This window comes from Saimiri boliviensis, chromosome 17 (genome assembly GCF_048565385.1).
Source record: "Saimiri boliviensis isolate mSaiBol1 chromosome 17, mSaiBol1.pri, whole genome shotgun sequence".
Taxonomy (NCBI): Eukaryota; Metazoa; Chordata; class Mammalia; order Primates; family Cebidae; genus Saimiri; species Saimiri boliviensis.
The window spans coordinates 48,264,069-48,287,866 of record NC_133465.1 but is presented as its reverse complement, the minus strand read 5'-3'; the positions used below and the strand labels follow the sequence as shown (position 1 = coordinate 48,287,866).

General features: G+C 44.5%; 2 protein-coding genes across 3 annotated transcripts; one reads left to right on the top strand and one right to left on the bottom strand.

The window, feature by feature from the left end:
• Positions 1-12,315, top strand: BECN1 (beclin 1). Of its 2 annotated transcripts, XM_074389116.1 has the most exons (13): positions 1-140; positions 418-549; positions 2,874-2,941; positions 4,117-4,178; positions 4,636-4,704; positions 4,855-4,939; positions 5,046-5,188; positions 5,309-5,503; positions 7,347-7,493; positions 8,727-8,876; positions 9,382-9,442; positions 10,673-10,815; positions 11,533-12,315. In XM_074389116.1, exons 2-13 carry the CDS (start codon positions 420-422, stop codon positions 11,699-11,701), a joined length of 1,422 nt encoding a protein of 473 aa, XP_074245217.1. In that variant the 5' UTR covers positions 1-140; positions 418-419; the 3' UTR covers positions 11,702-12,315. The 2 variants fall into 2 exon arrangements, with proteins under 2 accessions (XP_074245217.1, XP_074245218.1); XM_074389117.1 differs by lacking the exon at positions 4,636-4,704.
• Positions 11,986-23,563, bottom strand: CNTD1 (cyclin N-terminal domain containing 1). The gene is made up of 7 exons (XM_003942739.3): positions 23,395-23,563; positions 18,884-18,959; positions 18,151-18,322; positions 16,618-16,780; positions 15,249-15,393; positions 14,521-14,617; positions 11,986-13,070 (listed from the first exon to the last, which is right to left on the bottom strand). Exons 1-7 carry the CDS (start codon positions 23,561-23,563, stop codon positions 12,900-12,902), a joined length of 993 nt encoding a protein of 330 aa, XP_003942788.2. The 3' UTR covers positions 11,986-12,899.
• Between the last annotated feature and the right edge of the window lie 235 nt (positions 23,564-23,798).

Sequence of the window (23,798 nt, the reverse complement as noted above, 5' to 3'; positions counted from 1 at the left end):
CGGAAGTTTTCCGCCGGCGGACCGGGAAGTCGCTGAAGATAGAGCGATGGCAGTTCTGGGGCCCTCGCTCCGGGGCCGACCCGAGGCCGCAGTGCCCCCGCGGTAGACCGGACTTGGGTGACGGGCTCCGGGTTCCCGAGGTGAAGAACGTCGGGGGCTGAAGTGGGACCTTAGAAGGGAGTCTGGCAACCCTCACGGCTCTTACTGGAGTCCCTTCCCTGTCCCTGGGCTCTAAACTGCCTGGAGCTCAGGCTGCCCCGGAAGCAGGTCCGCCTCGTATCATACCATTCCTAGAGGGAACGGCGCAGGCTGGGACTTCCCTTCCTTTACCATCGTCACCAAGGCAGGTGATAACCCCAGGCCGGAAGTTCAGGGTCGTCGATTCTTCCTAATGTTGCCTGTTTTCCACCGCCGCAGGGATGGAAGGGTCTAAGACGTCCAACAACAGCACCATGCAGGTGAGCTTCGTGTGCCAGCGCTGCAGCCAGCCCCTGAAACTGGACACGAGTTTCAAGATTCTGGATCGTGTCACCATCCAGGAACTCACAGGTCAGCGAGACCCTTGGAAAGAGGGTGGTCAAGAATGTGGAAGGTGGGCAGCTTTGGTGATACAGTTCTTAGTGGTGGCTGTGTAGTCTGCCACAAACTCATCGTGCGAACCTAGGAAAGACTTCATCTCTCTGGCTCCCTGTTTTCTCCTCGGGAATGTAAAGCATTCTGACACTGTAAGCTTCTGAGAGCTTTCCGTAGCAAAAGAAACGTCTTTATTTTCTGCTCCTGCTGTTTCAGAGAAAAGGAATATGTATATATAATAATGGTATTTGTTGAGGACTTACCATATATGAATACCAAGTGTTTTACGTGTATTACTTCATTTAGTCCCTGTAACAACCCCTATGGAGTATACCATCATTACATCATTTTACAGATGAAGAATTGAGGCACAGAGATGTTAAGTGACTTACCTAAGGTCCAACAGCTGGTAAATGGAGGAGTAGAGTCTTAAAGTCTGAAGAATTTCCTGGGCGTGGTGGTTCATGCCTGTAATCTCAGTGCTTTGGGAGGCTGAGGCAGGAGGATTGCTTAAGCTCAGGAGTTCAAGACCAATCTGAGCAACCTAGTGAGATCTTGTCTCTAAAATTGTTTTTTAAAAAATTGCCAGATGTGGTGGTGCACACCTGTAGTCCCAGCTACTCAGGAGTCTGAGGCAGGAGGATCACTTGAGCCCAAGAAGTCAAAACTGTGTGGGCTATGATGATGCTCACTGCATGCACTGCAGCTTGGACCACAGAGGAAGACCTTGTCTCAAAAAACAAACAACAACAACAAAAAAGGGCCAGGTGTGGTGGGTCACACCTGTAATCCCAGCACTTTGGGAGGCTGAGGTGGGTGGAGCACTTGAGCCCAGGAGTTCAAGACCAGCCTGGGCAACACAGTAAGACCCTGTTTCTATAATTTAAAAACCAAAACGAAACAAACCCCAAACCCCACAAAGTCAGAAGAATTCAAATTAAGTCAGGCAGTAAAAGAAAAGTCTGAATAGGCAGCTTACATAAGCTTATGGGCCTGTGGTCAGCTCACTTGGGTTTAAATCCTGGCTGTCATTTACAAGCTGAACGACTTTTTGCAAGTTACTTCGTATCTCCAAGCCTCGGCTTCTGATTTTTCTGTAAAATGTTAAACTGCCTCATAAAGAATTTACAAGATTCAAATATGACAAACCACAGAAACATTTAGGAATATGCTGGGCAAATAGTACGCAATAAATGTTAGCTGCTGTTATTACCCAGTTTCTCTTTTTTGAGGGAAAATTAACTCTTAACAATTTTTCACTTTTTATTATGGAAATACTTTATTATGGACATATATAGTCAAGAGAATAGCATAATGGCCTCCCTTTTATCCATCACCCAACTTCAACAATCATCTGTATGCTGACATGTTATCTACACTTCCACTCACCTCCCATCCCCTACTCAATTATTACGGTTTTCACACTTTTTTAGAAAAGTAAATTGTCTTGCCTTGAAATCTTAGCTGTCTTTTTTTTTTTTGAGACGGAGTTTCGCTCTTGTTACCCAGGCTGGAGTGCAATGGCGCGATCTCGGCTCACTGCAACCTCCGCCTCCTGGGTTCAGGCAATTCTCCTGCCTCAGCCTCCTGAGTAGCTGGGATTATAGGCACGCGCCACCATGCCCAGCTAATTTTTTGTATTTTTAGTAGAGACGGGGTTTCACCATGTTGACCAGGTTGGTCTCGATCTCTCGACCTTGTGATCCACCCGCCTCGGCCTCCCAAAGTGCTGGGATTACAGGCTTGAGCCACCGCGCCCGGCCAAGCTGTCTATTTTTGACAAATGGATACACTCATGTAATCTGAATGATTGCAGTTTAGCAATGTTTCACTTTCCCAGAGGGTTCCTCATGTTCCCTCCCTGCTATTCTGGGAGAAACAGGATGTGATGGAAAATTTTAGAGTATATCATTAACCTGTGTATACCATCACCTAGTTGCAACAATTATCAACACATATTTAATCATGCTTTGTGTATGGCCCCATCCATTTCTTCTCACCCTGAATTATTTTGAAGCAAATCCCAAACATAAATATTGTAAATATTTCTGTATTTTTGACAGATAAGGATTCTTTAAAATAATCATGTTACCATTATGCCTTAAAAAAATTGAACGTTTCCTTAATCTGATTTAATGGGGGTGAGGAAAACCACAGATTCTTTTTTGTGTAAATGGTACTTTAAGAAAAATTGGAGGTGAGGGTGGTGATGAGGATATTTCAGATTCTTTTCCCATACTTTCGGATGCCCTCCTGCTTTAATAAGACTGTTTCTGACCCACTATTTTCCTTGCCCTTAGCTCCATTACTTACCACAGCCCAGGCGAAACCAGGAGAGACCCAGGAGGAAGAGACTAACTCAGGAGAGGTAATAAAGTGCCCTCTCCCCTATCCTCCTCATGTAGTAAACATTCCAAATGGGAGATCTGATATGAAATCACAGGAATGCAGTCTTGGTTTCTGCAGGCTACTTGGTGCTTGAAGAGCCCCCAGACTTTTGGGGTCTCTGGGTAACGAGACATTCTATGTGATCAGGCTGCTCTGCGTCACTGGAGATACTGACCTGCACCTGAGGTCACAGGGTTACTGAATGAGCCGTTTAAAAATGTCGGAAAGGGCTTTTTATTTGAAGCAGAATTAGGAATTCTTACAGGTTGGAGGCGGGAGGCCCTGTGTGCCCAGGTTGTTCCAGAGCATTGATTTGCATCTGTTGTTCTAGCTAGTTGTTCATATCTGCTCCTCTCCATTTCAAAAGCATCCTGGTTAGGACAGCGACTTGCATATTACCCTGGACAGAAAGAATTGCCAGTGTTAGAGAAGATGTCATTTTAAACTGTGATATCATCAGTGATCCTGTGGAGCATCCGTGGAGCAACATCCTGTGAGATAGTGTTGAATATACACCTGAGATTTCTTCTCCTCAAGTAGCAAGGGAGCTGGAGTATTTATTTACCTGCTGCTGCCAGTCACTGGGGGAGGGCTGATGTGAGGTTGAGTAGGGGTTATTAATTTTGTCCAGTGCCCCCTGCAGGCAGTGAAGAGTCCAGGAGCCAGAGAAAGCCTTAAGCAAAGCAGCAAAGGGGTCTGGATTTGAAGTCAATAGATGTCGTAAGATTTTGATCACATACAAATAATCTCAAAATATTGAAAACATATAAATGATCTACTTTGTAATGTGACAGACTTCATTGCCGTCTGATCTGGCTTTTTCCTTGTACTGTGATTTAGGGCATTCTGTCTTCTACCCTTGACTGGTAAGTGTTGAGAAATGCAAGTGTAACCACAAATAGAGTATAACATAGTTAGGAAATGCTGTTCCCCACAAAAATCAAATGGGACTTGAGGTTTGTCTGTATCATGGGTCCTTTCTTAGTCCACATATATAAGGATTGCCTCAATAATACCCATTTTTTAAGTCTGTGTGGTTTATCAAATCTTGTGGTTACCAATCAAAACTAAAGCTATATAGTTCTCAGGCTGTTTGGGAAATGAACTCTACTTCTAAGCTGCCAGAATTCTAATGCTCTCTTATTTCTTTCCCAGGAGCCATTTGTTGAAACTCCTCGCCAGGATGGTGTCTCTCGCAGATTCATCCCCCCAGCCAGGTGCCTACTACTTCTCAGCCCCCATTCTTTGCCAAAGGCTAGTAGAATTTTAATTAAATCCAGGAATCAAGACCTGGAGCCAGGTGATGGAGATGCATCATCACATAACCTTTGGGCACTTTTGGAAAAGATGTATTCCCTATACCTGGCCCATCACCCAGTGCAGTATGGATTTTTTCCTGTAGCCATTCACACAATGGGAAAGATAGTAGCTCTAATGACAAAGTATTGAGAAAAATTGAGGGAGTGATTAATCACTAATAAAAGACATGGGCTCTTGAGACGTTTCAAAATAGCAAGTGTTGTTAGATGTGCAAGTCCTAGTTCTCATATCTGCAGGTAAAGAGGTTGCTGGCAAGGGGTTAATATTTTTTAAAATGGCTTTTCCTGATTCTCCCTTCTTTTCCACTTTAGTCATACACATACCAATTTATTTATGCCCCCTCTCCCTCCTTAGTCCATCCAGGCCAACCTTCGTGCTGAGTGTCCCTGTGGAAGACCAGCATGGCCTTCCTTTGGGAGAGAGGTACCCTTGGGAGGTCAGTCGGGCTAGGAGTGGGTCTGTGCCCTGAGGCCCCTCAGCTGGTGCTTGAGAGTCTCTGCCACTGGCATTGCAGTAGGTGGAGGAAGCCTCTCTGCTCCCTCATGTGGCCCGTGGGCGGGGGGCTATCTGCAGGATGATGTCCACAGAAAGCGCCAACAGCTTCACTCTGATTGGGGAGGCATCTGATGGCGGCACCATGGAGAACCTCAGCCGAAGACTGAAGGCAAGTCGGCCCCATTCCAGTGGCAAGCAGTAGGCCTGGCTGGGAGAGTGGGTGATTGAGCAGGTAGCATGGGGGAGGCCCTACCCTGATTCTCCCACACTTCCAGGTCACTGGGGACCTTTTTGACATCATGTCGGGCCAGACAGATGTGGATCACCCACTCTGTGAGGAATGCACAGATACTCTTTTAGACCAGCTGGACACTCAGCTCAATGTCACTGAAAATGAATGTCAGAACTACAAGTGAGTGTCTCCAGAGCCAGGGCTCAGAGCTATTACTGCTCTGGGACTGCTTGGCCCTTACCTAGGAGCTCTACTCCAAATGGAACTCTAGTAAGTATACTCTGCCTGTGTCTTTGGCAGACGCTGTTTGGAGATCTTAGAGCAAATGAATGAAGATGACAGTGAACAGCTACAGATGGAGCTAAAAGAGCTGGCGCTAGAGGAGGAGAGGCTGATCCAGGAGCTGGAAGATGTGGAAAAGAACCGCAAGATGGTGGCAGAAAATCTTGAGAAGGTCCAGGCTGAGGCTGAGAGACTGGATCAGGAGGAAGCTCAGTGAGTGCTTACCCTGTTCTATCTTCTCACACTTTTTTTTTTTTTTTAGATGGAGTTTCACTCTTGTTACCCAGGCTGGAGTGCAATGGCGCGATCTCGGCTCACCGCAACCTCCGCCTCCTGGGTTCAGGCAATTCTCCTGCCTCAGCCTCCTGAGTAGCTGGGATTACAGGCACGCGCCACCATGCCCAGCTAATTTTTTGTATTTTTAGTAAAGACGGGGTTTCACCATGTTGACCAGGATGGTCTCAATCTCTTGACCTCGTGACCCACCCACCTCAGCCTCCCAAAGTGCTGGGATTACAGGCTTGAGCCACTGTGCCCGGCCTATCTTCTCACACTTAAGGCTCCAGAAGAGGAAATGGCTTCCAGCTGAATGTGTCTGATTAGCTTGTAAACTATAGTCAGCTGTCAGTCAGCAGCATGTCTGCTCCAGACCCTGCATGTTGCTTCCGTGCCCTGTTTCTAGAGGTTTGTTGGGAGAGTTACGTATGAAGAGTCAACATGATTAAGTGAAAAAAAGGACGTTGGTTAAATAGAGAGTGCAGAAACCAGAGCTCTGTCTTGGCGCTGTCCTCTAGGGAATGGGCTCATTTGGATGAATCAGCCACTTTCTAGCCATCTTTATCTGAAAAGATGAGCAAATTAGCCTACATTTGTTCCCTCCAAGCTTAAAAATTTCACAGCGGGTGGGTGTGGTGGCTCACATCTGTAATTACAGCACCTTGGGGGGCCGAGGCAGGAGGATCACTTAAGGCCAGAAGTTTAATAAGACCATCTGGGGCAACATAGTGAGACCTTCATCTCTACAAAAATAAAAATTTAAAAAAATTAGGCTGGTGTGGTAGACCTGTACTCCTAGCAACTACTCAGGAGGCCGAAGTGCGGGATCACTTGAGCCCTGGAGTTCAAGGTTACAGTGTGCTGTGATCATATCACTGTACTCCAGCTTGGGCAACAGAGTGAGACCCTGTCTCATAAAATAAATTATGGATGTTCTTGACCTGAGAGAACCCTCTGTCTAGTGGAGGAGACACAGTGTCCATACTAACTAAAGTTGTGGAAATGAAGGACAGAGAAAAGTCTTTTTTCATACAGTAGTTTAACAAGTTTCACTGGAAGTTGGGTATACTAATTATTTAAAGGACAGTAAGTATATAGAAGTGAAACTTTAGAAGGCCAGTTATGGCCAGTTCACGGAAGAAGCCACTCTTTGTTTTTTGTTTTGTTTTTTTTTTAATAGAAACAGTCTTAACTCTGTCATCCAGGCTGAGTGCAGTTGTGTAGTCAAGACTCACTGCAGCCTCGACCTCCTCCACTCAAGCAATACTCCTGCCTCAGCCTCCCAAATGGCTGGAACTACAGGTGTGCACCACCCATACCTGGCTAATTTTTGTATTTTTTATAGAGACAGGGTTTCCCCATGTTGCTTAGGCTGGTCTTGAACTCCTGAGCTCAAGTGGTCCACCTGCCTCAGCCCCCCAAAGTCTTGTGATTACAGGCGTGAGCCACCATGCCCAGCTGGAAGATGCCATTCTTAAACCATTCACCTCTCTTCTGAAAAAAATCAGAAATAGCAAGAGGTTTTTTTTTGGCCTGGTTTGGGAGAATTATTTTTTTCTTCCACCTTTTTGCATGTGGGCAGCTGGGAATGTGAGACATTTCTGTTCCTCCCAGGCAACACAGCTAGGACACAGATGTTCTCTGAGTGGAATCTATGCCAAATGTAAAAGATGCTAGAGCTAGATGTAACCGATTACTAAATAATTGTGCATAGTGTGGGGAGAGAGAAACTTCAGCCCCCAAACTAATAGCCTTCAGTGGTCCTGTTGGCTGCTCACAGGTATCAGAGAGAATACAGTGAATTTAAACGACAACAGCTGGAGCTGGATGATGAGCTGAAGAGTGTTGAAAACCAGATGCGTTATGCCCAGATGCAGCTGGACAAGCTGAAGAAAACCAACGTCTTTAATGCAACCTTCCACATCTGGTAATGAGATCTGGGGGATGAGGAGCACTGCACATATCTGGACCTTAATTGTTGACCATTAAAACTGGGTGCCTACTGCCTACAAAAGAGGGACCGTAGGTTCTCTTCACCCAGCTAGGTTTCTTTAATTCATAGTGATGGGATAGGCACAGTAGGGATTGGAATTCTAGAGCTTGGTGACATTCACCCTTCTAAGGAAAGGAAAAGGCCTGAGGCCTTCAGCCACTTAAAAACCTAGTCAACTGCCTGGTACTGATTTGTCCCCAGGGTATTTGATGTTTTATCAATTTAACTAAAAACTGTTGAGCATCTACTCTGCCGTAGGCACTGTACTAAGTGCTAGGAGGACAATAGCAAAATAGTATGCAGTCAACTTTCTAGTTGGTTATACTCTGGTGGGAGGGATAAGTAACAAGCGGTTGTAATGCAGTGTGATGATGGTAAACCCAGGGTGCTGTGGGAACACATAAGGGCACTTGATCCAGTTTGGGGAGGCCACATGGAGAGTTTCCCCACAGGAGACTCACGTTTAAACTGAGAGGTAAAGTAGAAGTCTGCAAAGAGGGGGGTTGTTCCTAGCAGAGAGAACATCATGTGCAAAGAAACAGGAAAGAGGGAGTGGTGAATTCAGAGAACTAGAAGGAGCTTATTGTGACTGAAGATTGAGTGTATAGGGGAGAGTGACCGAATGTGAAACTGGAGAGTTACCAGTTCCTGAAGGGTCTCATAGGCCTTATTAAGAGGTTTGGAATTGATCCAAAAGGCAGTAGGAGACACTAAAGCATTTTAGCTGGGGAGGTGACATAATTTCACTTGTACTTGTGAACGATGGCTTTACCTGCAGGGTGGGGAATGACTTGGGATAAAGGGGTGGAATCGTTGGTGAGGATGCTCGTCATTAGGAATCTAAGGGAAAAGAGCAGTAGCATTGCATTTGGAGAAGAGTGGACAGATGTAAGAGATTTAGCAGGTAGAATCAGGAGAGTTTGGCAGTTTTGCAGGGAAGGAGCTGAGAGAGCATTGAAGGATACCACCCAGCTTTCTGCTTTGGCGTATGAGCAGCAGGGGAAAAGATGATGACACAAGTTTTGGACATATATTTAAAGTGCCAAGTACAGCTTGCATATACGAACTTGAAGATAGATTTAATCTGGGTTTGGGGTGAGAGTGGGCAATCTCAAAAGTTTGAAGTAATACCTGTATTTCTCTCCACCTTTCTGCCTTCCTCTGTAGGCACAGTGGACAGTTTGGCACAATCAATAACTTCAGGCTGGGTCGCCTGCCCAGTGTTCCTGTGGAATGGAATGAGATTAATGCTGCTTGGGGCCAAACTGTGTTGCTGCTCCATGCTCTGGCTAATAAGATGGGTCTGAAATTTCAGAGGTAGGAAGTGTAGCCCTTTCTTGGGGAGTGGTTTGTCTTTGATATAATCTGTATTTCCACTGGTACTGCTCTCCACCATGTCAGGACCCCTTGCTGCCCACAGACGGGGAGTTTTCTGTGGTTGGAGAGCTGTCAGCATCTGGTTTTCCCCCCATCACAGGGCCCTTTCCACTGAAGACAGTCACTGAGTTGCATGACCACAGTGTAGTTCCCAGCCTACAGGTCCCAGAAGCTTGGAGTTCCTCAGGATATTCAGATTTCGTTTCCTAAATCTAAACCAAAATACAACATTTGTCCATGGAAGGCCCCACCAAGCAATTATATAATAAATGTAGTCTGTTCGTTAAACAAAATCTTTTAACCATGGATCCAGTGGGGAGGTGGGAGAGGGAGTTAGAATAAAAGAAGCCCTTGGCTAGAATGAAGAGTGAAATCATTTGGCTATAACTTCCCAGTAATCTCTTTAGGAGTTCTGTATCCATCTCTGTCTGTGTCTCTATTTTAGGTATCGACTTGTTCCTTATGGAAACCATTCGTATCTGGAGTCTCTGACAGACAAATCTAAGGTATTCTGTGAAGTTCCATTTTCACTGGAATACAGAGTTCTTGTATCTGTTAACAAAGGTTTGCTTTGGCATTGGCATTCAGTTTCTTTTTTAGACTGAGATATATGAAAAGCCAGTGTATTGTTCAATATGTTGTCTAGTTCAGATTTAGTTTTGGGGGTCTTGTAGAGGAAAATTAGGTTTTGATAGTCTGTTGAGAAGGGATATGGGCAGGTCAGAGGAGGGTGTGTACACTAGCATAGGAAAAGAATCACCATGAGATGTTTACAGGGTGAGTATCCCTTGCTCAAAATGTTTGGGACCAGAAGTGTTTTAGATTTTGGATTTTTTCAGATTTTGGAATATTTGTGTATACATATTAAGATACCTTGGGAATGGGACCCAAGTCTGAACACAAAATTCATTTTTCTTTTTTCTTTCTTTTTTTTTTTTTTTTGGTGACAGAGTCTTTCTCTGTTGCCCAGGCTGGAGTATAATGGCATGATCTTGGCTCACTGTAATCTCCACCTCCCAGATTCAAGCAATTCTCCTGCCTCAGCCTCCTGAGTAGCTGGGACTACAGGTGCCTGCCACCACACCTGGTTAATTTTTGTATTTTTAGTAGAGACAGGGTTTTACCATGTTGGACCAGGCTGGTCTCAAATTCCTGACCTCAGGTGATCCACCCACCTCAGCCTCCCAAAGTACTAGGATTACAGGCGTGCGCCACCATGCCCGGCCTCTATGTTTTATATATACCTGATACATGTAGTCTGAAGGCAATTTCATACAATATTTTAAATAATTTTGTGCCTGAAACAAAGCTTGTGTTTCGTGATACATTGAATCATCAGAAAGCAAAGGTGTCAGTTGTGGAATTTATGGAATTTTCCACTTGTGGCATCATATTGATGCTCAAAAAGTTTCAGGTTTTGTAGCATTTTAAATTTATTTATATTTCTTTCCCCATCTACTCTTCCTGGAAAGGTTTTGTAGCATTTTAGATTTTTGGATTAGGGATGCTCAACCTATGGTACATTTTCACTGACGGTGAGACAGTTCTAAGTGCATTGTTATTTGCCCAAGGTTATTGTAGTTGTTCAAATCTATGGAAGATAAGAGTCTAGCCACAATATAAATTTCCAGTGGGATACAGACAGAAGATGACTTGAGACGTTGATAGGATTGGGAACAATCTCTGGAAGCTTGTCTTGGCGCCATATGCATAGCCAGTTTTCTCTTCTTGGGCAGGAGCTGCCGTTATACTGTTCTGGGGGGTTGCGGTTTTTCTGGGACAACAAGTTTGACCATGCAATGGTGGCTTTCCTGGACTGTGTGCAACAGTTCAAAGAAGAGGTTGAGAAAGGCGAGACACGTTTTTGTCTTCCCTACAGGTCAGTATACCCCTGTGCTGAGTGAACCTGTATAGGACCAAATTGAACAGAATTGAAGCAGCAGTAAGAATGGAGGCAAAACAGTATAAATGGTGGGAAAGCAAAAAATGGCACAGAATCACATGACATTGATGGGCAAAGACTGATCCAATACTGCAAGCAGGACAGCATGTGACCACCTAGTCTCTGGAATAGAAGGATGTTGCCTTAGGTTTAGGGGGTTTTCTTGGCACAGAGCTCAAGCCTGCTTTCCAGTTTCAAGAAGGTTTTTCCCTGAAGCCCTTGGAAATATACAGGAATGCTTCTTTTGGTCAAATTTTTTAGGATCCCAGTGGTGGATGGAAATTCTAGTTTTTACCTAGAGTAAGGCTGCTTCTATCATCCCAAAACAAAGCATTTCTTTTCTTCTGCCTCCTTTCTCCCCTGCCAAGTTCAGGGATGCCTAGGAAAACAGCAAGTACTGTAACCCTCACACACCCCTGCTCCCGGCTTCTCTTCTGTTTGGGTGTGTGTCCTGTCCCTGTACTTTGCAATGACAATGAGGCTCTTGTGACAGTCTTCTTGATTTTTGGCTTTCAAGCAATTCCAAAATACACTACCAGTCCTCACCAAGTGTTCTTTATTAGATAAAATGACGTGAATAGTCTCATGATCAAGTCCTGAACTGACTTAACTCAGATCTCAGTTACTAATGAGTTCTGCTTTGTCCATCTGCAGGATGGATGTGGAGAAAGGCAAGATTGAAGACACAGGAGGCAGCGGCGGCTCCTATTCCATCAAAACCCAGTTTAACTCTGAGGAGCAGTGGACAAAAGCTCTCAAGTTCATGCTGACGAATCTTAAGTGGGGTCTTGCTTGGGTATCCTCACAATTTTATAACAAATGACTTTTTTCCTTAGGGAGAGGTTTGCCTTAAAGGCTTTAAATTTTGTTTGCAAACATGTTTTAAATTAAATTCGGGTAATATTAAACAGCACATGTTTACAATACCAAAAAAAAAAAATCCACAAAAGCCACTTTATTTTAAAATATCATGTGACAGATAGTTTCCAGACCTACAACATGCCATGTATAGCTGCCAGCCCTTGTCATAATTTTGACTCTTAACTCCATGGACTCCTTTCCCCTTCTTCCCTGAAAACAACTAATTTAAATTTGCTTTTTTTTAAAAACTGAGTTGAATTGAGATTGATGTGTTTTCACTGGATTTTATCTCTCTCAGCTTCCTGCACTTAACAATATGAAACAGAAACTTTTGTCTCTACTGAGACGAGGATATGTTTGAGATGCACAGTTGGATAAGGTGGGAAAATGACATCCAAGCTTTAGCTGGTCACCATGCGATGTGATCAGACACTTGAAATTTAACACTTCTCACTCGGTTCTCATACTGAATGCCGACTCTGCTCTGTTAGAGATATGAAATAGTGTTTGATACTGTTTGAGACATTATGGAGAGATTTAATTATTTGTAATAAAAGATTTGCTACAGTCTGAAAACTGCCCAGAGTTGCACTGTGGGTTTTTCTTTAAAATAGAGTACTTTGTAGTCTGGGAGAATTGAGTTCTAATGCAGGTATGTGGAAATTCTGTTTAAATATGCCTAGAGTTAGTTTTAGTTTTAAAAAACTCTAGTAAAAATAGATAGCTGTTGAGGAAGCCCAGTTTGTGTAGATCTCAATAATGGAACGGAGATGTTAAACTAATTGGAAGGGGCAATAAAGTCCACCTCCTTGATGCTTAGTCAAGGTCACCCAGATAGTCTGTAAGCCCCTGATTAATACTAATCTCCATGCCTGATGTTCCTCTTAATGAAGTTAAAAGTATAAATATCTTGTTAAACAAAAATGCACCAACTTTATTAATTTCTCTCCACCTAGCTTTTATTTTCAGGCAGATAGGACAAAAAGGGCATGTTTGTCTGCCTTAACTCTCTCTGATAAAGAAAAAATAAGCATGAAATTGGCATAAAAATACAGTTGAAGAGAGACTTGGAACTTTTGTACCCTGAGTATGAAAGTAAACAGAGGGAGGCATGAGTGCAGTGATGGAAGGCTGTTTATATTTGGTGGATTCAGCCTGCTTCATGTGTTAGAGGAAGCAACAGTCTTCAGAGCTCTGGCTGCCAGGTGGGGAGGAATAGACTGCTGTCGCCCTGGAGTGTTGGCTCCCACGCTGTGAGTCAAGATTGCATAAGAGAACTCAGCAATGCTTGCCAAGGCAATACCAGTGATGCTCTGCAAATGCTCCACAACCTTCAGAAATAGAGACAGATTTCTTATTAGTAAAAAATCTCAACATATTTTAGTGCACAGACACACACATTACTTGGGATGTTTTCTCAAGGCAATTGTAAATTTTCATTTTTCTAAAATCCAGATTCTAGTGTTTGCCAATGGCCAGATTACATTAGGATACCTTTGCCCTGATAATGTTAGCATGGAAACTTTCTGCTAGACTTTATTTCCCTCTGCTGGAGATAAGTTTTGTGAAATGTAAGACCAATATTTGGGCCTTGGCATTTTCATTATTTGGGAGATACAGTTATTGGACTTTGTTTTGTTTTGAAACAGGGTCTCACTCTTGCCCAGGCTGCCAGGCTGCAGTGCAGAGGTGTGATTTTTGGCTCACTGCAACCTCTGCCTCCTTGGCTTAAATGATCCTCCCACTTCAGCCTCCTGAGTAGCTGGGACTACAGGCACAAGCCACCATGTCCAGCTAATTTTCTTTACTTTTTGTAGAGATGAGGTCTCACTGTGTTGTCCAGAATGGTCTCCCAACTCCTGGGCTGAAACAGTCCTCCTGCCTCAGCCTTCCAAAATGCTAGAGTTATAGGCGTGAACCACTGTGCCTGGCCTTTTTTTTTCTTTTGAGACGGTTTCATTGTCACCCAGGCTGGAGTACAGTGGCACAATCGTGGCTCAGTGCAGCCTCCAGCTCCTAGGCTCAAGTGATCCTCCCAAATAGTCCAAGTAATTGGGACTAGAGGCATGTACCACCATGCGCTGCTGATTTTTTTTTTTTTTTTTTTTGAAACAGGGTCTCACTCTTATCACCCAGGTTGGAGTGCAGTGGTGCAATCTTGGCTCACTGCAGCCTCCACCTCCCAGGCTCAAGCGATCCTTCTACCTCAGCCTCCTGAGTAGCTGGGACCACAGGCATGTGCCACCACACACAACTAATGTTTTAAAATTTTTTGGTAAAGACAGTTCTGCCATGTTGCACAGGCTGGTCTCCCAATTCCTGAGCTCAGGCGATTCACCTGCCTCGGCCTCCCAAAGTGCTGGGATATAGGCATGAGCCATTGCGCCCAGCCCTGACTGATTTTTAATTTTTGTAGTGACAAGGTCTTGCTATGGTGAACAGGCTGGTCTTGAACTCCTGGGCTCAAACTCCTCCTACCTTGACCTCCCAAAATGCTGGGATTACAGGCATGAGCTACCATGCCCAGCCTGGACTTTAACATAATAGCAGGTTATCATTATAAAGAGAAATGAACAAGCTGAACTCGGGCCTCCATTTCTAGTTTTATAAAAGGAAAACAAGGAAACATTTCAGTCCTATCCTACATTTTCCCCTCAAATCTTGCATACTCATCCTAATCCTTGGTCTTGGCACTTTAGGTTGTTTTCAGTTTAACTGATGGGTGAAATGTGTTCTGTTAAATGAATTCTCACCATGCTGATCCTGCTCAGTGGTCCCTACCTGGCTCCAACACTCATGGTTTTGGATGAAAGCACTTGCTGCAATGATTCCTACTGCCAACAGCATGAAGTCTTCCTTCACTGAAATAAACTTTTCCCTGAGTGATGAAAACCACATTAATTTTAGAGCTAGAATTGAACTTGATCTTCCAAATCATAGATAGGGTCATGGAAATTCAACTATGAATTATTTGTGTTGATCATCTTGGATTTTTTAGACATGGAAGGAAATGGTCAAGTAATAGCTCATTGACCTGCTCTCCCATTCTCTCCCAATTTAACGGGGATTAACATGAGCCTCATGTCTGAATGGTTTATAGGCCTTTTGTAGTTCCATCTGTCTCTCTAGCAATTGTAACTTGGGCTTTTAACCAGTCTGGCTTTACAGTAATCAAACACTTCTACCTGTGACTTTTTTTTTCTAAGTGACTGACCAAAGCAGTCCAGTAACATTGAGTTATATGCAACTATAAGGGAAGAACTAGGAAAGAAAATATGTTAATTACTTGAAGTAATTTAAATTTAAAAGTAAAAGCCTTTAGGGTTTTCCTGATAAGGCTCAGTCATCTGCATCCGAGCAACATATTGGAAGCTAATGAGAACCAGGTAAGCTCAGTAGGTTATCTGGGGACTAGATTCCTTGCTAGGTTAATTCCATTCCCCCAAGTTCTTGTGGTCTGTCTCCCACTCTCTTCCTGGAAGGAGCTTACCCTATAGGACTTGTCTTACCCTTGCAGCTGACTGGGAGTGGAGTTCTCAATTGAAGCCCTCAGTAGGCTCTCATATATGGGTGCATGCAGAAGATAGACCAGGTCAAGCAGTGTCAAGCAAGTTGCATGCAGCCTCATGGCTGGAACCAAACAGCCATTGTATCCTAGATAGAGTATGGGAATGATAGGAAGAATTTATTATCATATCTTCTCTGATCGTAACCACAGTTGTGACAAAGCTGTTGGGGTGCTAATGTACTTCCTGGTTGCTGTATTCTACTATAAGAAATCTGTTTAGCTGGAGATCAATTTTAAAGGACAAAGGTGAGGTAAAGAAACCTCCATTTGTGGCCGGGCGCAGTGGCTCACGCCTGTAATCCTAGCACTTTGGGAGGCCGAGGTGGGTGGATCACCTGAGGTCAGGAGTTCAAGACCAGCCTGGCCATCATGGTGAAACCCCATCTTAAAAAAAATAAAAAATAAACCTCCATTTGTAGTATACATACAATTATCATGTAGTTGTCCCTCTCTTATCTTATGCCTGTCTATAAAATCAACTCTTTGATCCTGCAATAAGTGACTAGTGAGTCCAAACAGAAACCAGTCACTAAGACCTCTGGGCTGCTTTCCCTGACAAGTGCCAGAGGAAACACCTTTTTCAGTCACCCAGAGACACCATCAAGCTTCCTACTATTCCTCATTGGCAGGTTTTGCTCACTGCTCCCAAACCTCTGTGCAAATTTTTTTTTTTGAGATGGAGGCCACTCTGTCACTCAGGCCGGAGTGCAGTGGTACAATCTCAGTTCACTGCAACTTCTTCCTCCCAGGGCCTCCCAAGTAGTTGGGATTACAGGCACCCACCACCATTCCCATCTAATTTCTTTTTGTTTGTTTGTTTTCTGAGATGGAGTCTTGCTCTGTCACCCAGGCTAGAGTGCAGTGGTGTGATCTCAGCTCACTGCAACCTCTGCCTCTTTGATTCAAACAATTCTCCTGCCTCAGCCTCCCGAGTAGTTGGAATTACAGGCACCTGCCACTGCACCTGGCTGATTTTGACGTTTTTTGATAGAGATGGGGTTTTACAATCTTGGCCAGGCCAGTCTTGAACTCCTGACCTCGTGATCCACCCACCTCAGCCTCCCAAAGTGCTGGGATTATAGGTGTGAGCCACTGTGCCTGGCCCTAATTTTTGTATTTTTAGTAGAGATGGGCTTTCACCAGGCTGATCTTGAACTTCTGGCCTGAAGTGATCCACATGCCTCGGCCTCCCAAAGGGCTGGGATTACAGGTGTGAGGCATTGCACCTGCCACTCGCTTCCTGTGCACACTTTGTATTGCCTTCTATGGAAGTCTCCAACCCATATTCCCTGACACACTTAATAAGATACCTAAAACCTCTAGGAGCATCTCCACATAAGCCAAGGGAGTGGGCAGATTAATTTGGAAGTTCAGGGACTTCAAAACATCAAGCTCTGACTCCAGCAATTCTTCTTTAGTGTGTAAATAGCCTAGACTCTGGAGGAAATTCAAGACTGTAACGTTGCTGATTATCTGAGCAAAGAAAAAACAGGGGGGGAAAGAAGAATGTTAGGATAAAGGTCATACATCTTGGCAGAGTGCACAAAGCCCTTTATAATCCAGCCCATTCCTTCATCTCCAGTCTTGTCTCTTGGTAATTCCCCCTCATACTCTGCTTGTCATTCAGAATTACTTGCAGTTCCCAAGTCCCCATGCTGTCCCTCTCCAAGCTACTACGCATGCTGTTTTCTATACCTGGATCCCCCTTCCTTTCCTCCCTTCCCCTCACTGCTCTCCCTAACTCCTCTCCCTCTTCTCTTAGGATCCACCCATCTCCCACCCCACCCATTTCAAGAAGTCATTTTCTGTAAATACACTTCCTTGATTCTCCAAGGCTGATGAGATACATATATAGCCCTCTGTATTTACATTAATCAGAGCATTTTTCACACTATTTGTATGTGTCTTTTCCCATTACATAATAGGTTCCTTGTGAGCATAGACAATATTTTTTTACTGTTGTAGCCATGGCACCTAGTATACCATCTGGCCATAGAATAAACTCAGTAAGTATTTATTGAATGAATGTGGAAACATTTTTTTTCCTTATAAATGTAGTAGTTTGCCTTTACTGCTGATAGGTATGCTGGCAATTCAGGAACCTTATGTAAACTGCCCTTGAGTCCAAGGGGAGGAAAGGTGACCGGTATGAATGATGGCATCTGTCCCAATTATACTTTGGGAACAGAACTTCAGGATATTTAACAACTGCCTCTGTGTGAGTGAGGGAGTGGCGGGGTGGGGGGAGGTGGAGAGAGTGAGCGAGGTGAGAGAGAGAGCAAGAAAGTGAGTGTGTATGTAGGAGGTATGCTTAGGAAGCATAATTACATTCTGGAATTTCCATGAGTTGTATCACCTAGCCTAGGAGTAGGTTTCTCACAGCTATCTTGTTTTTTGTTGTTGTTGGGTTTTTTCTTTTCTTTTCTTTTCTTTTTTTTTTTTTGAGACAGAGTCGCTCTGTTGCCCAGGCTGGAGTGCAACGGCACAATCTCAGGTCATTGCAACCTCCGCCTCCCAGGTTCAAGCAATTCTCCAGCCTCAGCCTCCCGAGGAGCTGGGATTACAAGCATGCACCACCACACCTGGGTAATTTTTGTATTTTTAGTAGATATGAGGTTTTACCAGGCTGGTCTTGAACTCCTGACCTCAGATGACCCACCCACCTTGGCCTTCTAAAGTGCTGGAATTACAGGCATGAGCCACCGCACCTGGCCCGTTGTTGTTTTTAATTTGTAATTTATTTATTTTCTTCTTGTCACTGACTTGAAGCTCATACAGCCCCCTTTGTATAAGCTGGTTTCTTCCTAACACTCAGGTGTCCATGAGCAACTCCAGCTCCTTACTTTGTTTTGGAAGGAAAGTTTGCTGGCCAACTGAACACATGACACAAGACGGAGAGTAAACTTGTTGAAAAGCTGCTCTTTCAGAGCCCTCCAATTCTGAAACTCTCTCTTATTATCTCTCAGCTGGATTCTGGCTTGCCTGCAGATGTTCTCTGCCTGTTTTACCATAAACCTATAAGGAAGGGAAGGAGAGAGTAAACAATCCACACTCAACACAAACTAAAGGGAGTTTAATTTGCTGGCTAAGAAATTTACATTTGAGGCTGAGCATGGTGGCTCATATCTGTAATCCCAGCACTTTGGGACCCCAAGGCAGACTGATCACTTGAGCCCAGGAGTTCAAGACCACCCTGGGCAACATGGCGAAAACCCGTCTCTACAAAAAAAAAAAAAAAAAAAAAAAAAAAAAAAAAAAAAAAATTAGCCAAGTGTGGAGGCACATGCCTGTAGTCCCAGCTACTCAGGAAGCTGAGGTGGGAGGATTGCTTGAGCCCAGGAGGTCAAGGGTGCAGTGAGCTGAGATCCTGCCACTGTACTCCAGCCTGGGTGACAGAGTGAGACCCTGTCTCAAAACAACAATAACAACAAAGACATTTACATTTGCAAGTTAAAGAGAGAGGGTGTAAAGCCAGGTGTCAGGGTACGAGGCAACTACTAGTACTTTATTAAAGATGTACGTACATTAGCCACTCTGAGAGGTGTGACTCACAAAGGCCTTATGCCAGGGCTTTACCTTTCTAGGATTTCTACAGCCTGGTAGCTCACAGATTTCTCCAAACACCATTGTTCAGACAGGAGAAAAACAAACTCTGCCAAAACAGGAAAAAAACAGCCTAATTCACAAGATGCAACCAAAACTACTCTGTGAACTCTTGGTGTTGTGTAAAAGCCATGATAGGGCCAAGGGAAGAGGGTCAGGAGGTGAGAAAGATGAGACTAAAACAACCAAAGCTGAGCTTAGTTTCCTTTGCTGCCAATAGGCAGATCAGAGGCATGAAAAGGAGGCAGACTGGGTGCCAAAGGCAAGGGCTTACCAAGCCCCCTCAGTGACCCTTGAGCCTTCCTGTGGGTCTCAGCTGATAAAAGGCTTGGCCAGTTACACACAAACATACCAGCTGGTCTAGGTGACCTCTACACCATGCTGGGAACCCCCCAGCTTCAAGGAAGATTCTTGGATGGATAAGAACCCTAACCCCTATATTCTGTTTTCTGTGGAATGTTGGCAGGAACAGAAAGGTCCCTCCTGGAGCTTCAATATTCTTTATGACACTGTTTGTTTAGTAACCACCCTCTGGAGAACTCCCATTGCTTTACAAACACAAGCCACCTTACAGCTGGACACCATCTCTCCACCACCAGTTTGTTGGGTAAATCTGTGGTGGCTGAGCCTCTCCCCAGGAGCAAGTGTGTTACTGTGAAGTGGCTTGTTTTGAAGAAACATCCCCTAAATCAGGGAACATAACCCAATTTTGGGGGAGGGAGTCACTGGGAAGGTGAGAAGGGTGAGATACCTTGGCAAGATTTTAGCCCGCCTCTGTTTCTCTTTGAAAGAATAGCTCCAGATAGAGTTCTATTTAGCTTGTAATATCATTAGAGGGTGGAAACAAGGATAAATATCAGTTCTCAACAAAGAAAAGCTCCTACAGACCAAGGACCTTTTAGCATTGATCAGTAGAGAATTACACATACAGTCAAATAATCGTATGTCTTCAGAAAAAAATTTAACTTTCTTAGAAAATGAAGTCAAGCTAGCACAAGACACTTTAACAATCTACTCAACACACATTACACATAGATATATGTACAAAACCTCATCATTACAGAGGCTACAGTTCGGCTAGCAATGTCCAATGCAGGACAGACTTAGTTGAAGCAACTCAGCAAAATACTCTGGAACACATAATTGTGTCTATTATTAGTCATTTTATTTGCTGGACTTTAGGCTTTCTTAGTTTTATTCTTTCTGTATGTGTGAGGTTGTTTAGTTTTGGTTTGGTTTTGCTCTGAATTATCTGGGCATTTGCTTCTGTTTTCCATTTTAATTTGCCAAGAAAACTGAGCTTGGATTCGGTGGAATGGATGAGGGTTATGCCCTCACTTACTACTGACCCCATCTCCTCGCTAACAAGCATACTCAGATCTGCATTAACTAAAAGACCCTCCCCTTCTAGCCTCTTAGGGAAGGGCTCCACCTCTCTACTTCCCATTGCTGTTGAATTTTTAAAAAATAAATTAAATGGCCGGGCGCGGTGGCTCAAGCCTGTAATCTCAGCACTTTGGGAGGCCGAGGCGGGTGGATCATGAGGTCAAGAGATCGAGACCATCCTGGTCAACATGGTGAAACCCCATCTCTACTAAAAATACAAAAAAATTAGCTGGGCATGGTGGCGCGTGCCTGTAATCCCAGCTACTCAGGAGGCTGAGGCAGGAGAATTGCCTGAACCCAGGAGGCAGAGGTTGCAGTGAGCCGAGATCGCGCCATTGCACTCCAGCCTGGGTAACAAGAGCGAAACTCCGTCTCAAAAAAAAATAATAATAATAATAATTAATAATAAATAGACGGGATCTTACTATATTGCCCAGGCTGGTCGCAAACTCCTGGGCTCAAGCCATACTCCCGTCTCAGCCTCGCTGTTGAATTACTTGAAAGCCTGGCTTACACACCTACTGCTGCCACTTCATTCACTCCCTAATGTTCTACGTTTTGGTTTCTACCTTTCCTAACTTGCTGAAATGATTCTCAGAAGATAATACCTACGTCCAAATTGTTAAATTTCATGACTTTTTAAAATCTTTAGTTCTGTTGATATCCCTAAAGCATCTGAAACTGCTGACCATCATCCTTTTCAAAGTCTCCTTTTGGCTTCCAAAAGTCCCTTTTGTTCTGTTCCTAGCTCCTCCTCTTCTTTCATAAGTCTTCTTACTCCAATCCCCTGAACACAAAGTGTTACCCAAGGAACTGTCCTTGACCTGCTTTTCTTTTCTCCTTCTAGGAGCTCATCCTCTGCCACAGTTTCAACAATATCATTGTGAAGATAACTTGAAAACTTTTATCTCCATTTCTGACCTCTCTTCTGACCTACTTTTTGAATAGTCTACAAGAACACTTGCTTTAGATGTTCTGCAAACACCGTAAACTTAGCAGATCCCAAACCAAAGCTATTATATATATATATATATATATATATATATATATATATATATTTTTTTTTTTTTTTTTTTTTTTTTTTTTTTTTTGAGAAAGGATCTCACTCTGTCATCCAGGCAGGATTGCAATGGCACGATCTTGGCTCACTGCAATCTCCACCTCCTGCATTCAAGCGATTCTTCTGACACTGCGCCTGGCTAATTTTTGCATTTTTAGTAGAGATGGAGTTTCACCATGTTGGCCAGACTCCAAAAAGCTATTATTATCTTTCCCGAACAACAGTCACTTTTCCTCCTGCTTTATTTGTGTAGTGTGTCTGTGTGTTTCTTTCTTTCTTTCTTTGTTTTTGAGACAAGAGTCTCACTCCGTTGACTAGGCTGGAGCGCAGTGGCGCAATCTTGGCTCACCGCAACCTGCACCTACCAGGTTCAAGCGATTCTCCTGCCTCAGCCTCTTGAGTAGCTGGCGCCCGCCACCATGCCTGGCTAATTTTTGTATTTTTTATTTTGTATTTTTTTTTTTTTTTTTTTTTTTTGAGACAGAGTTTCGCTCTTGTTACCCAGGCTGGAGTGCCATGGCGCGATCTCGGCTCACAGCAACCTCTGCCTCCTGGGTTCAGGCAATTCTCCTGCCTCAGCCTCCTGAGTAGCTGGGATTACAGGCACGCGCCGCCATGCCCAGCTAATTTTTTGTATTTTTAGTAGAGACGGGGTTTCACCATGTTGACCAGGATGGTTTCGATCTCTCGACCTCGTGATCCACCTGCCTCGGCCTCCCAAAGTGCTGGGATTACAAGCGTAAGCCACCGCACCCAGCCTATGTGTTTCTCTTAATAACCACTAAACTCCGAGTCTCTCAGGTTCTACCATTTGGCATAATCACCTTTTCCTCCTTCATTTCTTAAATGTATCCAAGGCAGAACCCTAGACTTTGCCTCTGGAATGTTTTTAATCCACTCTCCCTTGTCATTCCCTCTGCCCTATCACCTAGCCTAAAGACATTGACTCTACCTGTCTGCCTACCTCTATCTCCCTCTGGTTGAATCCATCCTTTACCTCCTTTACATCACTGCCAAAATAATGCTTACTAAGGCAGGGTTACTGTCATATCACTCCCTTATTTAAAAACCTTCAATATTTTGTTGGTTTCCTACTAACGCAGGCATAAACTCTCCCCCTTGGCGTTCAAACTTCCTCATGGAATGTCTCCAAACTACTTTTCTGGTCTTAATTTCAACTACCCTTCCACACTGGCCGACGTGGACTACACTGTACCCACATGCACCCTAAGCCCTCCAAGCACCCCATTTCCGTAGCTTTACTCATGCTACCCCTTTTTGGTAGAAACGCTGTCTCCTTCCTCCCCCTTCACCAACCCAATGTCGTCCTTCCTTCAAGGTCTGCCTGATCAGTTCCAATGACTGGGCCATCCCCTGAATTCTTCCTGTGACCCCATTGCTCCTCTCAATCCCCATAAACACTTGTTTCTCTCTCTCTCTCTCTCTCTTTCTCTCTGATGTCACTTATCTAACATAGTACCTAGTCACTGCATATTTGTCCTAATATTTCCCCCAAATTGCACATGGTTTGAAGGCAAGGCCTCTATCTCTTTTTCAACTTTCTTTCTTTTTTTTTTTTTGAGACAGCGTTTTGCTCTTGTTGCCCAGGCTGAAGTGCAATGGCACGATCTGGGGTCACTGCAGCCTCTGCCTCCTGGGTTCAAGTGATTCTCCGATGTCTCAGCCTCCCTAAGTGTGTGGCATTACATGCGTGGGCCACCACACCCGGCCCTCTATTTCATCTTTCTACCCAGGCAGTGCCATTAGTAAGTTACTCCATACACGTCAAAGAAATCAAGGGGAGACTGTTGCGTCTTGTCCATCACTATATCCGGGGTTTCACCATGTTGGTCAGGCTGGTCTTGAACTCCCAACCTCAGGTGATGCGCCCGCCTCGGCCTCCCAAAGTGCTGGGATTACAGGCGTGAGCCACCGTGCCCGGCCACCAAACATTTTCTGAATGAATAAAATCAACGGAATCTTAAGGTCCGTGCCTGAAAGACACGTGCCCCAGTCTCCCATGAACCCAGCTCCCCACCCACGATCCGGGGCTCCCTGAAGCTGCCCAGCCGCCCCGCGGCCTCCCGCACTGCTTGCTCGTTCTGCTGGGCCAAGTGAAGCAGGGCGTCTTCAATCGTCTCTGTGGCGACAACTCCAAACTGAAAGTCAACGAGGGAGGCCAGTCTTGGCCTCATGGTTCCGTCCATATTCACGAGCCTCTTGGGGCACCTGGACGGTCCCCGGGATCCATATACCGACCCCCTTAGCTCCTCTCCAGTCTTCCACCACACCCTGGATTCCTCGCGTGTGTCCTCGCCTCAAGTCTGAGGAAAACTCAATGCCCACCACAGCCTCAAACCCTCCGCAGCTTTTTCCCGCCCCAACGGCCGCGGACGCCTCAGCCAATCAGAAAGCACGTCCGCTTCTCACTTCTCGCGTCCA

Excerpts from the sequence above, each read along its gene's own strand:
- BECN1 (XM_074389116.1), top strand. The coding sequence starts at position 420 with ATGGAAGGGTCTAAGACGTCCAACAACAGCACCATGCAGGTGAGCTTC. Across the intron at positions 550-2,873 it reads CACCATCCAGGAACTCACAG|CTCCATTACTTACCACAGCC; the intron begins GTCAGCGAGACC and ends CCTTGCCCTTAG. Across the intron at positions 10,816-11,532 it reads CGTTTTTGTCTTCCCTACAG|GATGGATGTGGAGAAAGGCA; the intron begins GTCAGTATACCC and ends GTCCATCTGCAG.
- CNTD1 (XM_003942739.3), bottom strand. The coding sequence starts at position 23,563 with ATGGACGGAACCATGAGGCCAAGACTGGCCTCCCTCGTTGACTTTCAG. Across the intron at positions 16,781-18,150 it reads AACTTTCCTTCCAAAACAAA|ATAATCAGCAACGTTACAGT; the intron begins GTAAGGAGCTGG and ends TTCTTTGCTCAG. Across the intron at positions 15,394-16,617 it reads GATGCTCCTAGAGGTTTTAG|GATACAATGGCTGTTTGGTT; the intron begins GTATCTTATTAA and ends TACTCTATCTAG.